Source organism: Camelus bactrianus, chromosome 23 (assembly GCF_048773025.1).
Source record: "Camelus bactrianus isolate YW-2024 breed Bactrian camel chromosome 23, ASM4877302v1, whole genome shotgun sequence".
Lineage (NCBI taxonomy): Eukaryota > Metazoa > Chordata > Mammalia > Artiodactyla > Camelidae > Camelus > Camelus bactrianus.
In genome coordinates this window covers 14750833-14770698 of record NC_133561.1, presented here as the reverse complement: position 1 = coordinate 14770698, position 19866 = coordinate 14750833, and the positions used below count along the sequence as shown (strand labels likewise).

General features: G+C 43.7%; 1 protein-coding gene across 4 annotated transcripts in view; it reads right to left on the bottom strand.

Moving 5' to 3' along the window:
* Positions 1 to 19319, bottom strand: part of MIA3 (MIA SH3 domain ER export factor 3) — a 47187-nt gene extending 27868 nt beyond the window's left edge. For 2 of the 4 annotated variants that reach the window (XM_074351651.1, XM_074351652.1), the window contains exons 1-6: positions 19145 to 19316; positions 16183 to 16316; positions 13142 to 13228; positions 8023 to 10843; positions 6104 to 6265; positions 3911 to 4056 (exon numbers count right to left, since the gene is read on the bottom strand). In XM_074351651.1, the coding sequence (XP_074207752.1) occupies positions 3911 to 4056; positions 6104 to 6265; positions 8023 to 10843; positions 13142 to 13228; positions 16183 to 16316; positions 19145 to 19277 (3483 nt within the window). In that variant the 5' untranslated portion in view covers positions 19278 to 19316. Of the gene's footprint in view, positions 1 to 3910; positions 4057 to 6103; positions 6266 to 8022; positions 10844 to 13141; positions 13229 to 16182; positions 16317 to 19144 lie in introns of all 4 variants that reach the window. The other 2 variants (XM_074351653.1, XM_074351654.1) reach the window with 2 other exon arrangements.
* Between the last annotated feature and the right edge of the window lie 547 nt (positions 19320 to 19866).

Below are 19866 nucleotides of genomic sequence, written 5' to 3'. Positions count from 1 at the left end.
TTGGGTCTTAGAAGCTTCAGTATTTGCTGTTATCAGTTCTTCCCAAACTCATCTATAGATTCAATATAATAGCAATAAACCTCTCAGGAAACTTTTTTGGAAGAAACTGATAAGGTGATTCTAAAATTTATATGAAAATGCAAAGAAACTGCAATAGCTAAAACAATTTCACAAAAGAACTACCTGACTGCAGGACCTACTATAAAGCTATAGTAATCCAAAAAGTGTGGTCATGTCTTAGGATAGAGATAGAGATCAGTGGAACAGAATAGAGTCCAGAAAGAGAGATACATATATAGTCAAATGATTTCAACTCAAGGTGCCGAGGTAATCTGAAGAGAAAAGAAATGGTATGGGAGCAAATGGATATCCCTACGGGGGAAAATACGAAGCTTTTGACCTTTTACCTCACACCATTCACAAACATTAACTCAAAATGGAACACAGACTTAACCATGAAAGGCATAACTATAAAAAAATAAATTTTCAGAAATGAAAAATTCAACTGATGGGCTTAACAGCAGATTATATACTATAAAAGAAAAGATCAGTGAACTTGAAGACAGTAACAGGAAGTACTTAAACTGAAACAAAAACATAAAAACACTAAAAAACAACAAAAAAGAACAGAGCCTCAGTGACCTGTGGAGCCATATAAGGTGACCTAACATAAGAGTCCTGGAAGGAGAGACAAGAGAACGCGTACACAAAAATGTTTTGAAAAAGTAATGTGAAAACTAGACCCAGAAGAAAACATGAAAAAATATTCACATTGTTGGAATTGCCTAAGAGTCCTTAAGCAGGAAACAAAAAGCACTTACCATAAAAGTAAGCGTTAATAAAATGGTGTTCATCAAGGTTAAAAATTTGCTCTTCAAAAGACAACGTTAAGATTGAAAGGCCAAGCCAGAGTCTGGAAGAAATTATCTGCAATACGTACCTGACAAAGGAGCTGTATCTAAGATACATGAACATGAAGAACTCTTACATCTTAACATTTAGAAGGGAAAAACTCCAGCTTCAAAAAGGGCAAAAGATTTGAAGAGCTGTCTCACACGTAAAAGTATGGCCACATGAAACATGGCTCAACACCATAAAGCACCAGGAAATACAATTAAAACCTCAAAGACATGCCCTCTAGAATGGCTACAATTTAACACTAATAATACCAGATGTTAACAAATACATGACCAACTGGAAGTGTTACAGTTGTTGGTGGAAGTATAAAATGGTACAGTCACTTTCAAGCACTGTTTGGCAATTTCTAAGATAAAATAAACTTACCATATGACTAGGCATTTTCACTCCTAGGTATAAGTCCATTTATAATAATAATAATTCTACAACAGGAAAAACTAATCTGTAGTGAGAAAAAGTATTGTCAGTGGTTGCCTGGAGATGGGGTGAGGGGGATACACTGGGGAGGTACCAGACAGAGCTTTTTCAAATGAAGGGAATGTTCCAAGCTTGGTTATGGTCGTTTTTACACAGGTGTATACATTTGTCAACACTCCCTGAGTCACATTCCTAAAATGGGTACACTTTGTTACATGTAGTTTATATCTGATTAAAGCTAATTTAAGGCTTGTATCAACTCCTCATAACTTCTGGACCTCAACAAGATCCTGATTTGAGTAAGAACAATTTTAAAAGGGGGGAGGGGATTCTGAATGTGTCAAATAATGGGTGACAATGAGGAATTACCATTAAGCTGGGTGATGGGCCCATGAGTTCATTTTACTATTCTTTCTGCTTTACTGTTCTCTCTCTTTACTATTACCACTTTGAAATTTTCCATTTTAAAACACTAAAAAAAATTTAAGCACAACGTCAAATATTTAAAGGATCACTACGTAGAAAACAATTAGATTCTAGGAGAAAAACCATATGGAGGAAAACCTGGAGTCAATATAAGAATGAACCAGCCAACAAAGCAACGTGTAGCCTCATAAGGCAGGTTGCTCATGCAAGGAACTGCTGATGCCCAGACCTGGTAACTACTAGTCAGGGCTGCAGTGGAGAAAATGACTACAATTAGTGAGAAGCTGGACTAGTCGCCCTCTCAGATCTCTTCCAGCCCTGAGATTCCAATAACTGTCAGTCTATGTATCTGACTTCTGGTCCAGTTTTCCCCAACAAGTCAGCACCCCATTATTCCCCAGCTCTATCAAATAATTATCTATACTACTTATTTGATATTTCACAAAAGCTATGTCATGTTTTTTGTTTTTCCAATTTTCATATGTATTTGATATGCCCTTTTTAAATTAAGCCTTTCAGAAATCAGAATTATGCTTTATACCTCTTAGACTCTTTTATTCCTAGCACAACACTCTGTACCCATTGGGCCATCAGAACACTTTCTCGACAGTATCTTTTAAATCATTGCTACTTGGTAACATGCGACCTTTTCTTTTGCCATTTATGTCAGCATCTTCTCCCATCATCTCTCAAGCAGAGACTGCATCCTCTACCCAGAGACTGTGTCCCCCAACCCAGGCCTAGAACAGGGCTCTGTGCGTATCCATAAATAACATGAATAAAGAATTCCTCCCACATCTGGAGGCTGTTACATTTTAGAAATGATGATTCATGCTGATAACCAAATTCTAATTCTAAGACTGCCTTAATTACTGAAATTTTCATTACTCTAACTGCACAGGTCATACACACCTTCACTGGGGTGGCTGCCACTACCACTACCATGGAGAAAACTGAAACATGGTTTGGTTTTCTTCCATCTTTCTCATCCTAGTGACCTTTCTCCTGAGTATAAAGGTATTTAATGCCTTTATATTGCCCTCTGACCATCCAAATGAGAAGCAGACAGGGGATGAGTTCCTATAAGATGCCAGGCACTAGGCTTTTGACATTATCAATTCATTTAATTCTTACAACAACTGAAGTGGGCACTATATGCATTTTAAAGACGAGGAAGCTGAGGTTCAAACTTCAGTAATGTGCCCAAGCTTCTAAATGATCAACCTGCAATTTGAAACAGATCATCCTCACTCAAAACCTCTATGTTTTACATTACAAAAAATAACCATTTTTTCTACAAAAGCCTTGAAATAATAGAACCTAGAGGAAAGATATTTCTGTTGAAGGGGAATATATTCTCTGTAGCTCCAAGGGCAATTTGGCCTCCGAATTATTATGACAGCTTGCTCATTCTAGTAATTTACCAAGAAAAGATCCAATTTCAACATACACCACAAGGGGGCACTAAGTCCTAAAAAGCTTAGATCAGCTTCTGGAGAGATTAAACATCTCATTTGGATCAGGACTCCCTTTAGAAAGATAAATTTGAATAAATATTCTGCCATAAGTGACTGTTTCTAAGAACAAGTATGACCATACTTCCTGCTTAAAACCTTCAAAGGATCTCCATCCATAACATCAATTACCATGATATACAACTTCTTTTACATGTGTCCACTTCCCCGAGCCCTATTCAGCAACAAACTGCACATCAAACTCACATGGGTCCTTCCACTCTGCTCAAAACATGCCTCAGCTAATTCCTGACCTTCTCTGACCATCCATCCCCGACACAATTTATTCAACATACTGCTCTACCATCAGGTAAATACTTCTCTCCCTTCCTGTATCATATCATGTTTCAAGTGAATGTCGTTATCTCCCTGCTAGACTGAAAGGTCCCCAAGAACAGGAACCATGCTTCACAGGTGTGCATATGCCCAGCTTCAGCAGGCAGCAAGTCCTCTCCAAGTGCTGAATTGAACCCATCAAAATCACACCTATGGCTTGTTTCAGACGCTACTCTCTTCAAAGGCTCAGGAGTAACCGTCATAAAGACATTTTAAAAGTTCTTCACCTCTTGCTTAAAATCAACTTAAAAACTAATCATCAACATTCTACTTGAAGAAGCCATACATGCCAAACTTACCGTCTTAGTTAAATAAAACACCAATGAATATATGAAAAGAATTGCGTTTTCCAAAGGTGTGACACTTGCTGGTTCTTCAGCGTATGTTTCTAGCTGCTTTTTTGCATCAACAGCATCCATAGGAGTGCCTTCGTTTGTAATTAGCCCTAAAGTTGAGGCAGAAAAGCAATATTTTATTTATGCTTTGGAATAAGAATTGTTTCTCTTCATTTTAAATATTTATGAGTGCCCACTAAATATTAGTCACGGTGCCTGGATATCTGGTTCTCCTGAAAACAATTACATAAAAAAATTTCAGAACCCACATGAGAGCCATCACATCCTTCAGTTACAAAATGAACGCATCTCCAACCACGCTACCTACCCCAGTCCCTCCACCACCTCCCTGGAGATGCAGCTGTCCTCTGAACAATGCAGCCTCATGGGAATTGAGAAAAACAGAATGTTATGCTTTTTCCATATACACACGGTCACATTTAACAAACATTTACTTATTGCTGGTGAAGTACTGTATTAGAAACTTCAGGCAAAGAATGAGTAGAAAAGTGTCACTTTGCAGACTTGCACCAGTCCTTAGCACGGCATCTGGCACCTGGCAAGCACTCGATAACTGCTTACTGAACAGATGAACTACAGCTACACAAGAGAGAATACAGTAAACACCCAGAGAGACTAAAGGGAACTACTTACAGGGCGGGGGCCTGGCTGACAGCTCTGTGACAGAATTCCAGCTATTCCTGAGAGGATTTCCACAGGAGGGCAGGCGGGTAGGAAGGGGCTTTTCAGTATGAGTTATTTGGCTCTGGGGCACTTCTCATAAACAGCTAGGAGTCCGAGAAGCAATTTAGTGAGAAGCTGGACCAGTTGCCGCTCAGCTCTCTTCGGGTCCTGAGACTCCATTCGTTGCTGATCTATGAATCTGACCACCCGGGAAGTCCTCCCGGTCAGGTCAGCACCTCAACACCTGAGATGCAGGAACAGACATCCGGGAAGACCAGCCTCTAAAGGTGGTTGATGGCATTTTGTGTGGAACTTAAAGGACATGGCAGAACATCTGTTTTTAATTCTGCAAGCAAGAGTTTTCCTAACCCTGAAAGTTTCTGAGCAAGAGAGGAGTAAGTGTTACTGGTATATGACCCATTTTCAACACACACAACCCTTCTGAGTTACGAGAATTCAGAAGCGAAGGATATTGTTTATGAACACAATATCCCCTGGAACATGGGAGACCTCTGACATGCCGTTTCTCAATTAGCTGAATTCCTCTCCCTGCTGTGATCTCTCCTATACTTCGAAGGGGGTGGGGGCAGGGTGTGGCCCAGGGCCACTAGGCCTGTGGTGTCATAGGGCAATGCTGTGCCTATGGTTAGAGACCACAAAACGTCACATCACCATGTGGACGGGCACAATAACACGATCAGCTGTTCTGATTCACTGGTAAAATGAATGAGCCGCACAAACATTAGAAAGCTGTGGATACTATTACTGGGGTTGCATTTTTCTAAACTTTGTATTTAAAACAACTTTCTCAACTCACATGGAATGAACTGCTCTGCTCACTGGATGTCTACTGTGCTCTGGGATTAAGAACGATTCACCGGAGTCCATCTACACTGGACTATTACACACTGCAAAGTGCTGTGCTGTTTCCTCTAATCTCATAGTATAAGGACACCTAGACATAAACAGCCCCTTTACTGTTTAAAAAAAAAAAAATTCTACCATGTGCAGGCAGCAAATTAAAAAAAGAACTGAGCTATAAAATGTACTCTATTGGGGGGGGTAGGGGCACCGAACGTGCGAGTTTCAGAGCAGTGGTTCTCAAACTTTTAACTTCTCACAGATCAGAATTCCCTGGAGGGCTTGTTAAACACAGATTGCTTGTCTCCAACCCCCAGAGTTTCTGATGCTGTTGGTCTTGCTAAAAAGTACTGTTTTTGAGCATAAGGCTTTTCAAAAATTTAGTATTTTAGATTTAAATTACTCACATCAGCTACCGCTAGCCGAGCGCTGGTTGGTAGGGCAGTCAGTCTCTGACCTTCTGCCTCTGTCAATTCTGGGACTTCTCATTTTTTAAGTGCATGCACACCTATGTTATTCTTCCCTCAGTTCCGTTCCTTGAACAACAAATCTCCTAGAAGGCCTTCTTTAGGACAGCCCTCTACTTTGTAGAGAAAAATTAGCAAGCTTTACCTGGGTCTCTGTCTTTCTCAGTATTTGGCTCCTGGGACACTTCTGAGGTACCCATGTCACTGGTCATGGGTTGATCTGAGGGGCTGGGCTCTTCAGGAACCTGAGAGTTAAGGACTTCTGTGTCCTCCTGTGGGAAGTTCTCCTCCAGCGGTGGCTGTATGTCTGCAGGAAGAACGCACAGGGCTGGCAAAGCCTGATAACACTCCCCACTTCGTCACCCCCTCCCCAGATGGCTCCAGGCCACGTCACCCCTGCCCTTCCTCCGTGTGCTAGCTCCCCATGGGGCACAACTGCTCCAAGAAAGAAGAGTTCCAATTGCCTTCATCTCACTTCACAGATGACTTATCTACACAGTAAAATTTACAAAGACACCCTCACCCCAAAATATTTCATAAATAAATATATTTATGGTAGGGGCTTCAATAAAATTAACTTCCCTTGGTAAACCAACATACGCCCACACAGGTAAATGTGCAAAAGCAGAAATAGGAAACATCTATTCTACACAGAAATAACAGAGCGCCTTCACACACTAGCATGCTTGTGTCACAGAGCCAGTGTGGAGAAGGGCAGTACACACACAGGCGACTTGCTGAAGTGCCTTTCAGAGTACTTTTGAAGTATTTCTAAGAGTCAGAAGGAGTGAACATATTGCTGTCCCTAAGAGGCTCAGGGTATAACCCAATGGGACCCACAGCAAAGATGAATTTCTTTGGAACCTCATAGTTTACCCTGAAAATTCATTTGAGTTTTGCATTCTCATTCAAAATATAGCTGCTTTGATTAAATGTGAAAATGTTCCCATCTTCAAACTCTTAGAAAAAATTGGCATTCTTGGGACGATACATTTTTTCTTTGGCTTTTTGCCCCCCTGGTAGTCTACCATGAACCCCCAGTTCAGAGACCTCCGTTTGAAAAGCATGGGGGCAGAGGAAAGAGCACAGAGCTAGGAATCGGCTTATACAGGATGCTGGCTCAGGGTCCATTCAATCACTATTTACTGAATAGCTTTTATGTCAAGTGCTGTGTTAGAAGGCTCTGCAGCCTGGCTCAATCCTTGGTTAATGTGAATGCAAAAACCCTGGGGCCCAGAAGAATTTGTACCTAAGTGGCTGCCCTAAAGAGGCAGGAAAGAACATGGCATCCACAAAAGATGAAAATTACGAGGGAAATGAAGAAACTCGGGCCAAGCATTGATTTAAAAGTCATGCCAGTCAATTCCTGGACAGACAGCAGTGACTTTATGATTAAGAAAATACGTTTTTAAAAAAAAATCCTTTCAAGACAAAAAGAGCCCTTTTTAGGGGAGTAGATAAAATAGGGGCTGGGGATTAACAGATACACACTACTACATATAAAATAGATAAACAACAAGGACCTACTGTATAGCACAGGGAACTATATTCAATTTCTTGTAATAACATATAATGGAAAAGAATCTGAAAAGAAAACATATATATATGTATATGTATAATTGAACTGCTTTGTTGTACACCTAAAACTAATACTGTAAAGCAACATTGCAATAAAAAAATTTTTTAAAAAGCCCTTTCATAATTTTACATGAAACTTGTGCTTTGTTAACAAGTCTACTCTGTAAGTCATTTTTCTTATTTATATCTTTATCTTTAAAGTTTCCTTTTGAGAATGCTACCAGTCTCAACTGTCCTAAGGGAAAAAGCAGGGCATGAAATCCTTATCTACGCTCCAGCCTACAAGGAAGAAGGCAGGAAGGGGCATGTGGACGTCACTGTGCTGTCCCTCCCTTTGGGCACACTGTGAACTGCGGACAGAGCTTTACAAATTAAGCACGAGGCACTTCCGCGGGGACCTCCTCTGCCCACCTTACCCTGCCCCAACCCCCCCCCCGTGCCTGTTTCTCCAGCCCAGCCCAACAAGGCCACAGGCAGGTACTTCACCTTCCTCTGGTCCGCCCCAGCCTTCCTCTGCCGGCGGTGCCACTGCCGGGGGTGCGGGCTCCTCCACCGTGGCGTGTTTGTACCTGACAAAGTAGATCAGGTCTTGAATATCATCGAGCACTGCGGCCTCTTCAAAGATGCTGCTGTCCTTCATTCCCAGGTCCCGGTTTTCGGTCACGCGAGTATCGAGCATCCTCTCTGCCACGCTCAGAATGTGTGACTCTGAAGCGCGAAAGACCTTATCTAGGACTTTCTCCACGTTATAGGGCAGGCTCTCCCGCTGTGCCGACTTCAGCTTGGATGACATTTCTTGGAACATGGCTTCCAGCTTGTGGACATCAAAGTACTTCTGGAACCGCTGCAAAGACTGCTGCTCTTTAAAGAAGCTGCTTATTATGGGCAGGTCCTTCATACGGTCGCTGTGCTTCGGCTGGACAGGTGCATGTGGAGCCCAGGGGAACAGGTCATCTTCGCGGTCCTCAGAAGCAGACCCCTGGCTTCCCGCGTCTGTGAGTTTCTCTATGTCCTCTTTTGAGAGTTCTACCCAAGCCTTCCCTGAGAGCCCTGTCTTCAGATGTTCCTCAAGGTCGTCTTCCTTAATGTAATCAGGATCTTTATTCTGAGACACTTCACCTAACTCTGGAGTCTGATTTTCTTTCTTGGCAGGAGAGTCACTGTCTTCAGAGGGTTTCTGCGCTTTCTTAACCAGGAGAGAGCTTTCTTCTTTTTCCTCCACCAGACGACCTGGTTCCCCGCCTAGTGTGTCTACCCCTTTACCCACGGTTTCACTTTTTCTTTCAATTTCCAAAATATTACTTGTCTTCTCTTTGTTGTCTTTACTCTCTGGATCAGTATTAATGGCACCTAAAATAGCTCTTTCAGGGACCTGCGGGCTAGCATCTAACCATCTGTCCTCAATCTCAGGTCTTTTTTCTTTAGACTGTCTTGCACTCACAGCATTTTCATCCTCTAGCAGTTCTTCAGGGGTGTCATCGTCGTCTTCTGCTTCTGGTTCTTCAGTGTGGAAACCTGGTGCTTCTGTGCTATCAGTTTGGCCCGTTTCTCCTCCCTTCTGTGCGGTCGGCACAGGCTGGTGATGGGCAGACCCCTCGTCGGAGGCGTCCTCTCTGACCTCTTCCCCAGGGACCCTTCTATTCTCATTCTCTTGCTTACTGACTGCGGCAGAAACAGCTCTTTCTTGTTGCCAGGTAAAATTTCTTCCCAGAATAGGACCCTCTTCTTCGAGTTTTCCTGGAAGAGCAATTTCCTCTGGAGAAGAGAATCTAGTCTGATTCTGAGTTTTAAGAAGCTGTTCCTCTTGAAGTTCTTCACTTGGATGCTCCCTGGAAAGCATGTGTGGTTTTGGTCCATTTACTGAAACATCTGCTTCCTCCACGGCACCCCTGGAAGCGTTATGCTGATGCTCTCCCAGCAGTGGTGTGGTGCCCCTGGACTCCTGTTTAATCTCTTCTTCGTCCACTGGATTCCTTGTGGCTTTAGGTACCGATTCACTCTCTGCACCATCTTCCAAAATCTCACCAGGATTTTCTTCATGGAGCATTCTTTTTGAGATATGGACAGCGGCTCCTTTTAGGTCACTCTCCTTGTTACCAAAGGCTGATTTTAATGTCTCTTTACCCTTTGCAGGAGATGGCGAAGAACTGGGGGGACCGCTCTGAGGAGACCCGTGCACGGCCGTGCCTCCTTGCTCCTCATCCTCCAGTCCCACCTCATGCTGCACCAGGTCCCCCTGGGATTCCTCGACCTTCTTTTCTTTTCCTTTACTGTGAAGTTCTGAGTCCACGTCTGGGTCTTTGCCAGGTCTTGTTTTGGGAACGTCTACATTCAAAAGACCATCTTCTGCCTTTTCCGGGTCAATATAACCTGTTGCTGCTCGTGGTGTCCCCAGTTTACTATCAAGGACTAAAACATCATCACCTTCCTTTTCCTCCTTTGAATCAGAACTCTCTAAATCCATGCCTCTGTTTTCTTTTCCTTCTGCAACAGCAGACAAGATAGCATCTTCCCAGGCTGTTAGCATGTTTTCATCATCGTTTTGGATGTCAGGGGGCTGAGTTTCCTCAACCTTATGCTCTTTGTGTGAATTCTGCTCTTTCTCTGTTGAATGTGTCTCAACTCCAGACTTCACTGGAGCCTCCATGTCTTCTCTGTCTGTAAAGGTTAGTAGTGGGAGCTCATCAAAGTCTTCTTCATTCTCCTCTTCTTCCTTCCCAACTGTGTAATAGTCAGCATCCAATTCCTCCTCAAAATCATCCTCTAAAGAAGTCACGAGTCTGGTCGTCTCGTCGTCAGAAACAAGCGCATCAGCAGTTGAGCCGAACTTGGTTTTCAAGTCCAGAGTCATTTCTGTTTTCAAAAGTTTGTAAGCATCAATTGTCTCCTGTTCGTGTGCAACCTGCGAACCATTGCTGGTTCTGTTGTCTTCACTTTCTGGCACTTTTAACTTCTCTTGCAGCATTTCTCCAAAAGGTTCCGATGAAGGTGGCTCTCCCCGAGCACGATCTGCTTGACTGTCCACACGGGGGTGGCTGCTCTCAGCCTCGTAGCCTTCCCCGAGTTCCTCGGTGTTTTCTGAGGATACGCTTTCACCTTCCTCTGAGGTGGGTTCTCCTGGGCCAGGTTCAGGGGTGCTGTCCTCAGGCACTTCAGGAGGCTCCTCCACATGCTGAGAAGTTTTGTCTTTAACTTCCTCAGAATCTCCAGGGGCAGAATTATACAATTCCAAAAATCCTAAAAGTTCTTCGACATTATAATTATCAAAATCATCTCTTCCCCCATCAAAACAAACAAAATCTGTCTCCTGCAAGGGAAAGGAAAACATTAGTGTGTCACTAACCAAGCGTCAACAAGAGCAAACCCTTACCCAGTGCTAGTGACAGAGATGATCTCAAATTCATGTTTGGCTCTGGAGCGGCTTTCATGCCAAGCATGGGGAGTGAGGAGATGGGATGGAACCCATTTTTCCTTGGCTTCCTGCTTCCGTAAGGAAGGACTCCTGCTCCTGGCTTCCTTTCATTCTCTTTTCCCCACGCGAGGAATGATTCATGTGCCTGGTGAGTCTGCTCTGCACCACCCCTGTTTTCTGCTTGGGACTGGCCGGAGGGAACACACATCCTCTCTTCTCCCTGCTGGCAGTTTTATTGGGACAGTCCCCCTTGGGGAGGCCCCCCAGGTGCCTAGCTCTGCCTGTGGCTGGGTAAGTCTGTCTTATTCTAGTCGGCAATGTTCAAAAGCCCATTATTTCTGCACATTTAAGCCAAGTTCTCTAAAAAGCTGTATCAGTAAGTAATGGTGACATTTTGGTCTCCATCTGCCTGACTCCTAGATTTCTCAACTTGTTCTGAGCACAAGTACAGAAAAATAGGGTATTATTTATCGGGTCCCCCAACTTCCAGTATCTACGCCTGATGTTCTAGGAATTTAACCTCATAATAATTTGTCCAGGAGAAGCTGGATTTCTCTATCATCCTATCCTCTAGGCTGCCCTTCTCTGCTTACTGGCTTTAAACAGGCAGAATCACCTTGCTGACAGGCTCTAAGTCTACCGCAGACTTGGGGCTCATGTTTTCCTTGGATCGGGAAAGATAAATCAGCTTAAGAAGCATCTTACTGAAATACAGGTGCATGGGAAGTAAAAATTTTAAGGGACAAACATGGTGTCAAAGGGCCCCCCAATAACTATTATCACAAGTAGAGCTTGAAAACAAGATTCAGTAAGGGATATCCTTTACTTGAGATCAGGGTTCTGGGTGTCATTAAGATCTGCTTTTGGACTATCCATAAACTCATATTCTTCCTTTCCTCCGCTACTAAATAAACTGACGTGGAGGGGTGGGTATAGCTCAGGGGTAGAGTGCATGCTTAGCATGCACAAGGTCCTGGGTTCGATCCCCAGTACCTACATAAAAATTAAAAAAAAAATTGACATGAAAGTGACCATAAACAGAGGAAAAAGTTAAAAACCCAACCAAGATAATTTCCTTCTAATAACTAAGCTCTCCTAACACTGACAAGCGTAGTAGGGATGAACGGCTTCCGCTTTTCATCACAGGCATTTCTAAGCCGAATCTTCATGCTGAGGGAAACATGCAGGGAGAGGTGCAAAGAGAAGGCAGAATCCCTGACAGGTGACGTCTCTGTGACCAACAACCTGCTGTCTCACACGTGTATCTCCTCCAGCAGTATCTTCATTAGGAGTGAGACCTAACAGGCAGTAGGGCTGATTTTATGACCCTCAAGAGTATCAGGAAATTTCAAGACTAGCCATGGCTTGAAGACTTCATTCTGCCAAGCTCAGCTGACAAGTGCCCCAGGCCAGCAGCTGGCATGCCCTGCAGCAATTCCAAAGAGTTGCTCAAAGATTTCTGAGTGAAGGTGAACATCAATTCCTATAAATTTTAAAACTCCAGAAAATCATGAGCTGGAACGAGGGTCGCAACACAAAATCCTTGTCATCACAAAGCTATTTTAAGTTAGTGTACCCTGGATGACTGCTTTATAGACTGGACAGCCAGTACCTTGCAGATTTGAGGCTGGACCTCATCTGAAACACTCAGGTTCCCTTTTCCAAAATCTATCACGTAACTATAATCCCTTACATCATTAAAGAGTCAGTAAGAAAACCTTACAGCCTAGTATATAATTTAGGGTTTGCTTAATTTAACCTGATTTCTGTATACTTAAAATGTCTAAAAGCTATTCAATGAGTAGTTTTCAGACTGAAACACCTTCTCATTTTGCTTATAAAAAAATTATTTAGCTTTTAAGTTTAATAGCTAAATATAAAGTTATTGAATTCTTTTTCTCATAAAGTAGCAAAGGAAAACTCTAACTATGCCTACACAGCCTTGTATAAGAACAGCTCCTTCAATGTACAGCTATCAGATTATGATACAAAGTCTCCCATAAATCCTTTTCAAACTTTTCTTTCTTTATTTCATTTTTCAAGGTAGTTTGATTCTAAGTTAAAATCTGATACACAGTTGTTTTTTTCGAATTGAAACACATTCGAAGACTTTCAAAACCAGTTAATTGAATGCAACTGATGAATTTATAAGCCGATTCATAACAGAGCAACCACAAAAAATCCACAACTTACATCTGCTGGAACTTGTAACTCTTCTTTAGTATATTCATGGACTACCTGGACTAAATCCTTTGGAAAATATCCAAAAGTACGCCCAACCTATGCGAAAGAATGAGCAAAAGAAATGGTTACCAATCAAAATTCTGTACGAGATATATAAATGAGAGGCTTCCTTGTAGTGACAGGAAACATACAGATAGGTAGATACAACCACAAGAGATAGTTATTGTTACGATTACAGAGATTATTATTCCAATAAAAATTAAGTAAAGAATATTATATAGGCCACTTTTTCTAAAACCACTAAAGTTTTCTTTTAACATTCAGCTTAATTCTAAACACATGACACACGGAGTTAGATTTCTGAAGTAGACAGAAAAGCTGCATAATAGAAAGTTATTGTGTATTATACGATTAAAACTATGCAAATCAAAGCTGGTTAGGAACACTTCCAAATAACCTCTGACAAGAATTTACTGCACATCTCACAGCATTGCTCATGAACCAGTTATTGTAAGTCTTTCTTAAACCAAAACAATAGCCATGAAAATTAATAAGTAAAAAGAATACAAATTCTCTGAAATGTATGACCACTACAGCAGTATTTGGTATTTATTGGTATCATGGGCTGTGCTGGCTCTTTCAGGAACTAGATTTTCAAGTATTTGGGACGATCACACTAACCTACATAGCAAGCTTTATTTTCATGCAAAGTAAACTTCTGTAGAAGAAAACACCATTTATCCACAGCACTAACAGCTAAAAGGTATTAAGTGTGTCCCCTTGAGAAACAGACACTGTCTTTTACCAGCTACAGTCTGAAAGGGAACAGCAGATTTCATTCCAATCATTAAAGAGACTGACAAGCAGATCAAATGCACAAGAATTAAAAAAAAAAAGGCTATCTTATCGCTAACTCCTAAAATATCCCCATTATGAGTGTGCTTGTTATATCTGGCAACTATCTGAAAGCCAGTTGTAGGAGAATACTGCCGTGAAGATTAGATAAGAAAAAGCAATTAAAAATTGCTACATTGGCAGTTAAAGCCTGAAACTCTAAGTAACCAAAAATAGCTGTTGGATGAAAACTAAGAACCAGAAGTAAGAACGATTTTGAAAGCTAAGGAGAGAAGGTTTTTAGTTTCCTTAATTTTATAAGGTTCGTGAAATGAGAAGGGAGGCAGCATCCTTTTATTCCTTCTCAGGAAAATTGTATTTTATGAAAAGAATCTGGAAAAGGAAAAAAGAAATCAGAGACATGTGGAGAAAGGAAATACATTTATCTTTGTGTAATCTTTGTCAATTAGACCATAGGTCATTAAAAATAAAAACAACTCCATTATTTTTATGCCAGGTGGTATCTGTTTCTTACGATCTGACAAAAAGATGCAAAATCGCGGGCCCTCATGACTGGAAATAATCTTTATATCTAATTTTGCTTCCATTGATCATCTCTGCCAAGGAACTGTAGATTTGATTTGGAGGAGGAAAAAGAAAAGAAAAGAAAAGAAAAGTATATTGTTTCTAGAGAACAAATTCTGCATAAGCTACGATCAGGACAAATGTAAGTTAAGTGCTGCTGCCCTGAAAGGAAATATTCACAAGAAAAATGAGTAAGACGCCGGCCCTGCGTTTACAGAGCTTTTGACTTTATAGGAGCTGGGGCAGTGCACACAGCAACTACAGTATAAAGCAGTAAAAGGAATGCCACGTGAGCAGTGCAAACAAAGCGCCACCTAAACAATCATCAGACATCAGAGATCCCTCCAGGCTGGTAGCTGAGGACAGTGCTTCCCTATGAAGGCAGGATGAGCTGGGAACCAGGAAGACTGGCAGGCTTTCTGGAGGTGAATATGGCCATGAGCAAAGGTGTGGGGGAGGGAAAATGCAAAGAAGTTCACTGATCCAAATGCTCCAGCTTTACCACTGTATTAAAAATGCAGCCTAGGGACTTGGAAAAAATGTTTCAAAAGAGTATCAAGACTATCAAGAAATCTCATGCAGTAGACATGAAAAGATTCTTCTTTGTACATAGTGATTCAACTGGGATAAATACAAGGCTGTAGGTGACCAGCTGGTCTTTCAAGATTCCTCCCTAGGAATCTGGACCACCAACAAAATGAATCCATTTTTCCCGATGGGGGATTCTCAAGCCTTCTTTTTTGTTGTTTGGTGTTTTATTGAGTGAACATTTTCACATTTGGGGCTGGGCATTTCTCTAACTTTGGACAATCCTAAGGGCATTCAGGCCTCTTACTGCTTTCAGTAAATAACCAGTCCACACAACACACTTTTTCAAAAGGGCAATAGCTCATACGCCTCTGAATCAGGTCACTCCTGGTACATCTCCCCATTAAAAACATCAAATTGTGACATGGTTATTGATTACCATGTCTGATGTCCAGGCACCCACAGAACTGGCTGGGAATAGAGCTGCTTGGGGGAACCTACGGGGCAAGTATCTGAAAAGCAGGAAAAGGGTGCCCCAGAAGGTGCAAACAAAACAAGCAAACAAACCAGAAAGCACACGGTGAAAATGACATTTTGCTTTCTTAACAGAAACAGCACCCATGATTAGGGAACTGTTCCCAGAGCTGCGAGTTTTTCACAAATATTAATAATTCAGAAGAAAAGAAATACACATAAAATCAACTTTAAATGTGAACGCCTGAAACACTATCTCACCCATATTTTACAGGATTAAATCTTATGTGCCTGAATCCTTCCTTTTTGAAATAATGAAGTTAAGAATCTCCAGGTTTCACCATCTCAGCCTTTACTAGGTGTGGAGCATCTGTAGCTGGTAAGGCCTAGATCCTGGTGCTGAGACGCATGGCCAGAAGCGGGTCAGTTCTGCTGAAGAAACCCCTATTGAGCCCCTCCTCTGCGCCAAGCCTGATGCGGGCCAGGAACACAGAACCACCCTCTCTTCCCACAGTCCAGCAGGGAGGACAGGTTAACTCTACCAAAGACCCCAAGAAAACATTTAAATCTAGAGTGTTAAACAAGCCAATAAAAAGGAAGAAAATACAGTACGTCAAGTTTTTACTTACACTTCCAGCCCAAACCTCGGGCGATCCCCCTGCCAGTTTATAGTAGACGTACACAGGGTCACCAATTTTAAAATTCACAAAACGACAGTCCGGGCCTGTAAAATCTTCCAGAGCCTCAGCCCGGTACATTAACACTGTACATAAAGAGAGAGAGAAAAAAATAAGCAGACATCAGGATCCAACTGTCACAGTCCATATTGATTTATCAGGAAACGTAAGAATCCACTATAAACAACAATCAGGTTTCTCCTGTACTCTCCGGAATCACTTTCAATTCTCGTGCTCAAAGCACCTACAGAGCTTTATCCTTATAAATCATGACATCCCCTGCAAGTGGACAGGAGGGAGGGAAACTTTCCCTGTTTTTCTCTATGCATAATGTTGAAAACACAAAAAGCAACATGTCCACCACTGCACATGGCTGGTCTCAAGTGAAACTCTTGGTTCCCTCTTCAAACGTCTAATCCTCAATCTTTGCTGTTTCATAATCATGAAAAGCTACATTTTGCAACTGGGTAAATTTTGAGCGCAGATGCTGACTGGTGTAAGCATGGCTCCACGTACAGGTAATAGGTAACTGGGGAATGCACTCAAGAACCCCCAAGGAGTCAATTAACTTGAACTAACTACTAAAAGGCCCTACCTTTAAGTGGCTGTAACTGCTACCATGCAACAGTAAACACTGTCAATTTCATTTGCAGCCAAGTTGCTCTCTCTGTAAAGCATTTGAACAAATTAAACTCTCCCATGGATCCAATCACGACAGGGTAAAATTTTCTCAAAGTACATAATGTTGACTACACCCAACATTAAGGCTTATTTATTTCATAAACAAAGTCAAAAGTGGACCTCAGGTGTGGCAGGGACAAGCAAAACAATCAGAGTTGTTCAGTAGTTACCTTCAGTCTTAAAATGGAGGACTTAAGGCACACGCAATCTAGAGACTGGTAGAAGCAGTATTTTTCTTTTCGTTGGCCAAATATAGTTTCTAATGTAAGATGAAATGGACAGTAAATGCAATTAAATAGCAGAGAAAAAGAAGTATGAAATGGAAATAAGACTTTTTCTGAAAGCCAATTAGCAATAAGTACATTAAAACGGATGTTTAAATACGTATTTGAGGGACAAACATACATATCTGAAGGCAATTATTTGTATTTTGAAGCTAAAATCTGATTATTTTAATATTTGTCAGCATCCTAAGTCAGATATAATTAGATGAGAGGCCAAGTGGAAGGTGGACAATTTAAGACTGGGGATTCTATCAGAATTGGAAATGGTAATGTTTCGCTCATTATCTCTTAGAAGAGATCACTGCAAATTTATAATAAGTCAGATGACAACATAATGCAGACTGTGGAACAGCTATCAAAAAAGCACACAAGGACACGCATACACATTACTAAATAAATACTTTATGCACCACAACACAGACCCAGACCCTGCTCCAGCTGCGGGGTGTTGTATTTGGTTACACCTGTTAGGACACATGCCATTTCTTAAGTTATGTGACAACCACAGGCCCTTCTAACACGATGTCTCCATACTGAGGATGCATCAGAGATGTGATTCTCCAGGTAACTGATTTTGAGGAACCCAAGTAGGAGAGCGCTTGAAAGCAAAGCATAGCAAACACTTTGCCATATCCAATCCTGCTTGTTATTAACCCGGATTTACTCTAAGAAAACTGAAGGAAAAAATCATGGAAGGTGCTCCACTTTTGTAGTGTTTATTTACATCTGCCGTAGGGTTACCTCTAGGAATGGCTTCACACAGACCAAAGATTTCCTCTTTTGTTTCCTTTTATGGTATTGCAGTGCTACAAATTATGAAGTTTGTTTTCTAATAACTCCAATTTGAACATAAATAGCTAAGCTGCAGGCTTTGGCTTTTGCAGAATATTTTTCTACATAAAGTGATTACAATATATGAACAACCGTTTTCCGAAGTGGTTATCAGTAAGTTACAAGGTTATCTGAGACCGCCCGGGGAGGACGATACTGGTCCAGCAAACACACAGGAAGAGAGCCCAACAACACAAGCGACTAAGGCTAGATCTTGCTGGGTTTATAAAACCCTGGGATTATTATTTTTAGTTTATCAGTCCTCTTCATCTGAGTCTGGGGATCTCTGCCCTCCTTACCGTCCACAGCCCACCCAATCCGCGGCTGGGGAACAATTTCGCTTCCTGCGCAGAGGCTGCAGGTCCCAGGTGGCCGATGCAGATTCTCGATCTCTTTCGAGAGCGAAAGATTTTGGCCTTCCTGGTGCCCTCCCTGCCTGGCTTTTTGCAGAAGCCTTCAAAGCACAGAAATGACAGGACTGAGGCAGAGCCGGGGCGGAAACCTTGGAATACGCTGCATGCCTGGACTCCAGGCTCGTCCCAAACCTAAACTCCAACCCCTGTTCAAAAGGCGGTCTGAGCCCCAAATCCGAGTGAAACCGAATGGCGAAGAGGCAGCTCCAGGGAGCCTTTCCCGAGCCCCACCATCAACCTGCGGCAAGGAATACGCCAGCCGAGCCCTTAGCGCATCTGCCCCCGGACTGCACCCACCCAGGTCCCCGCGGCGCGGGCAGGAAAGCGCTCGGATGCAGCTTGGGGAGCCCAGGGCGCGCGGCGCGCAACCCCATCTCCCCACGGAGCCCGGGCAGGCCGGGGGAGGGGAAGATGTGAGCGGCCCCCGGGAAAACCGGGGCCACCTCCGACCCCCCAACCCCCGCCTCCGTCCGCGAAGGAAAAATAAAACGCTGGCAACAAGTGGGAGGTGCAGCTCCCCACGGCCGGGGCCGGCTGGCCCGGGCGCCGGCAGGGCGGGAGGGGACAGACGCAGGGACCCGGGACTCTCCCGCCTCGGCGCTCCGCCCGGCCAGCCTGCGACCCCCGGCCGGCAAGAACGGCGGCCGAGCTCCCGCCCCCGCACTGCCCCGGCGCCGCCGCCGCCGCCGCCCGCCGGGCACTCACTGCTGCATTCGTCGTCCGCGCAGAGTTTGTGCTGCGAGAAGCGCCGACCGGCGCCCGGGTCCGGCTGGCCCGGCAGCCGCCAGGGCGGCCCGAGCAGGAGCAGCCAGAAGAGCAGCCCCGGCGCCGCAGCCATGTTGTGGTCACCTCGCGGAGCCGGTGACGCGGAGGAGGCAGCCGGGGCGGGCGCCGGCGGGCGGGGCGGGGGGCGGAGCGCGGGGGGCGGGGGGATGCGCGGCGGGGAGGGGCGTCGCCCGCGGGGGTTGGAGGAGCACCCGGCCGACACGTCAGCACAGCCTCTGGATGGGGATGGAGGGGGTCCTGGAGGAGGAGGACCCGCGCTCCCACCTCCTTCCGGAGGCCTTCTCCTCCAGCGCTGCCTTGGCAACGGGACTCTATCTTCTCCCTCGTCCAATCGCCTGCTTTTGCCCCCATCCCTTCGCAGTCGACCCTCCGCGCGACTCCCTCTTTTCCTCGCTCATCCCCCTCTGCGACCTTGGATCCCCCAGCCCCGCACCATCCCAACAACAGGTCTTTTTTGACCCCTTCTCGTAGCTTCTGGTCCGTCCCAAACCAGATGACCCCACCCCCATTCTTGGTTTGGTACCTCCTTTTCCGAACTACCAAATCCCACCCACGATTTACGACGGTTAGTCTTTCTAGTTCAAGATTCCCTCTACTTCAGACTTAACAGCGACTTCTCGGGCCCCCATTCCAAGATCCCC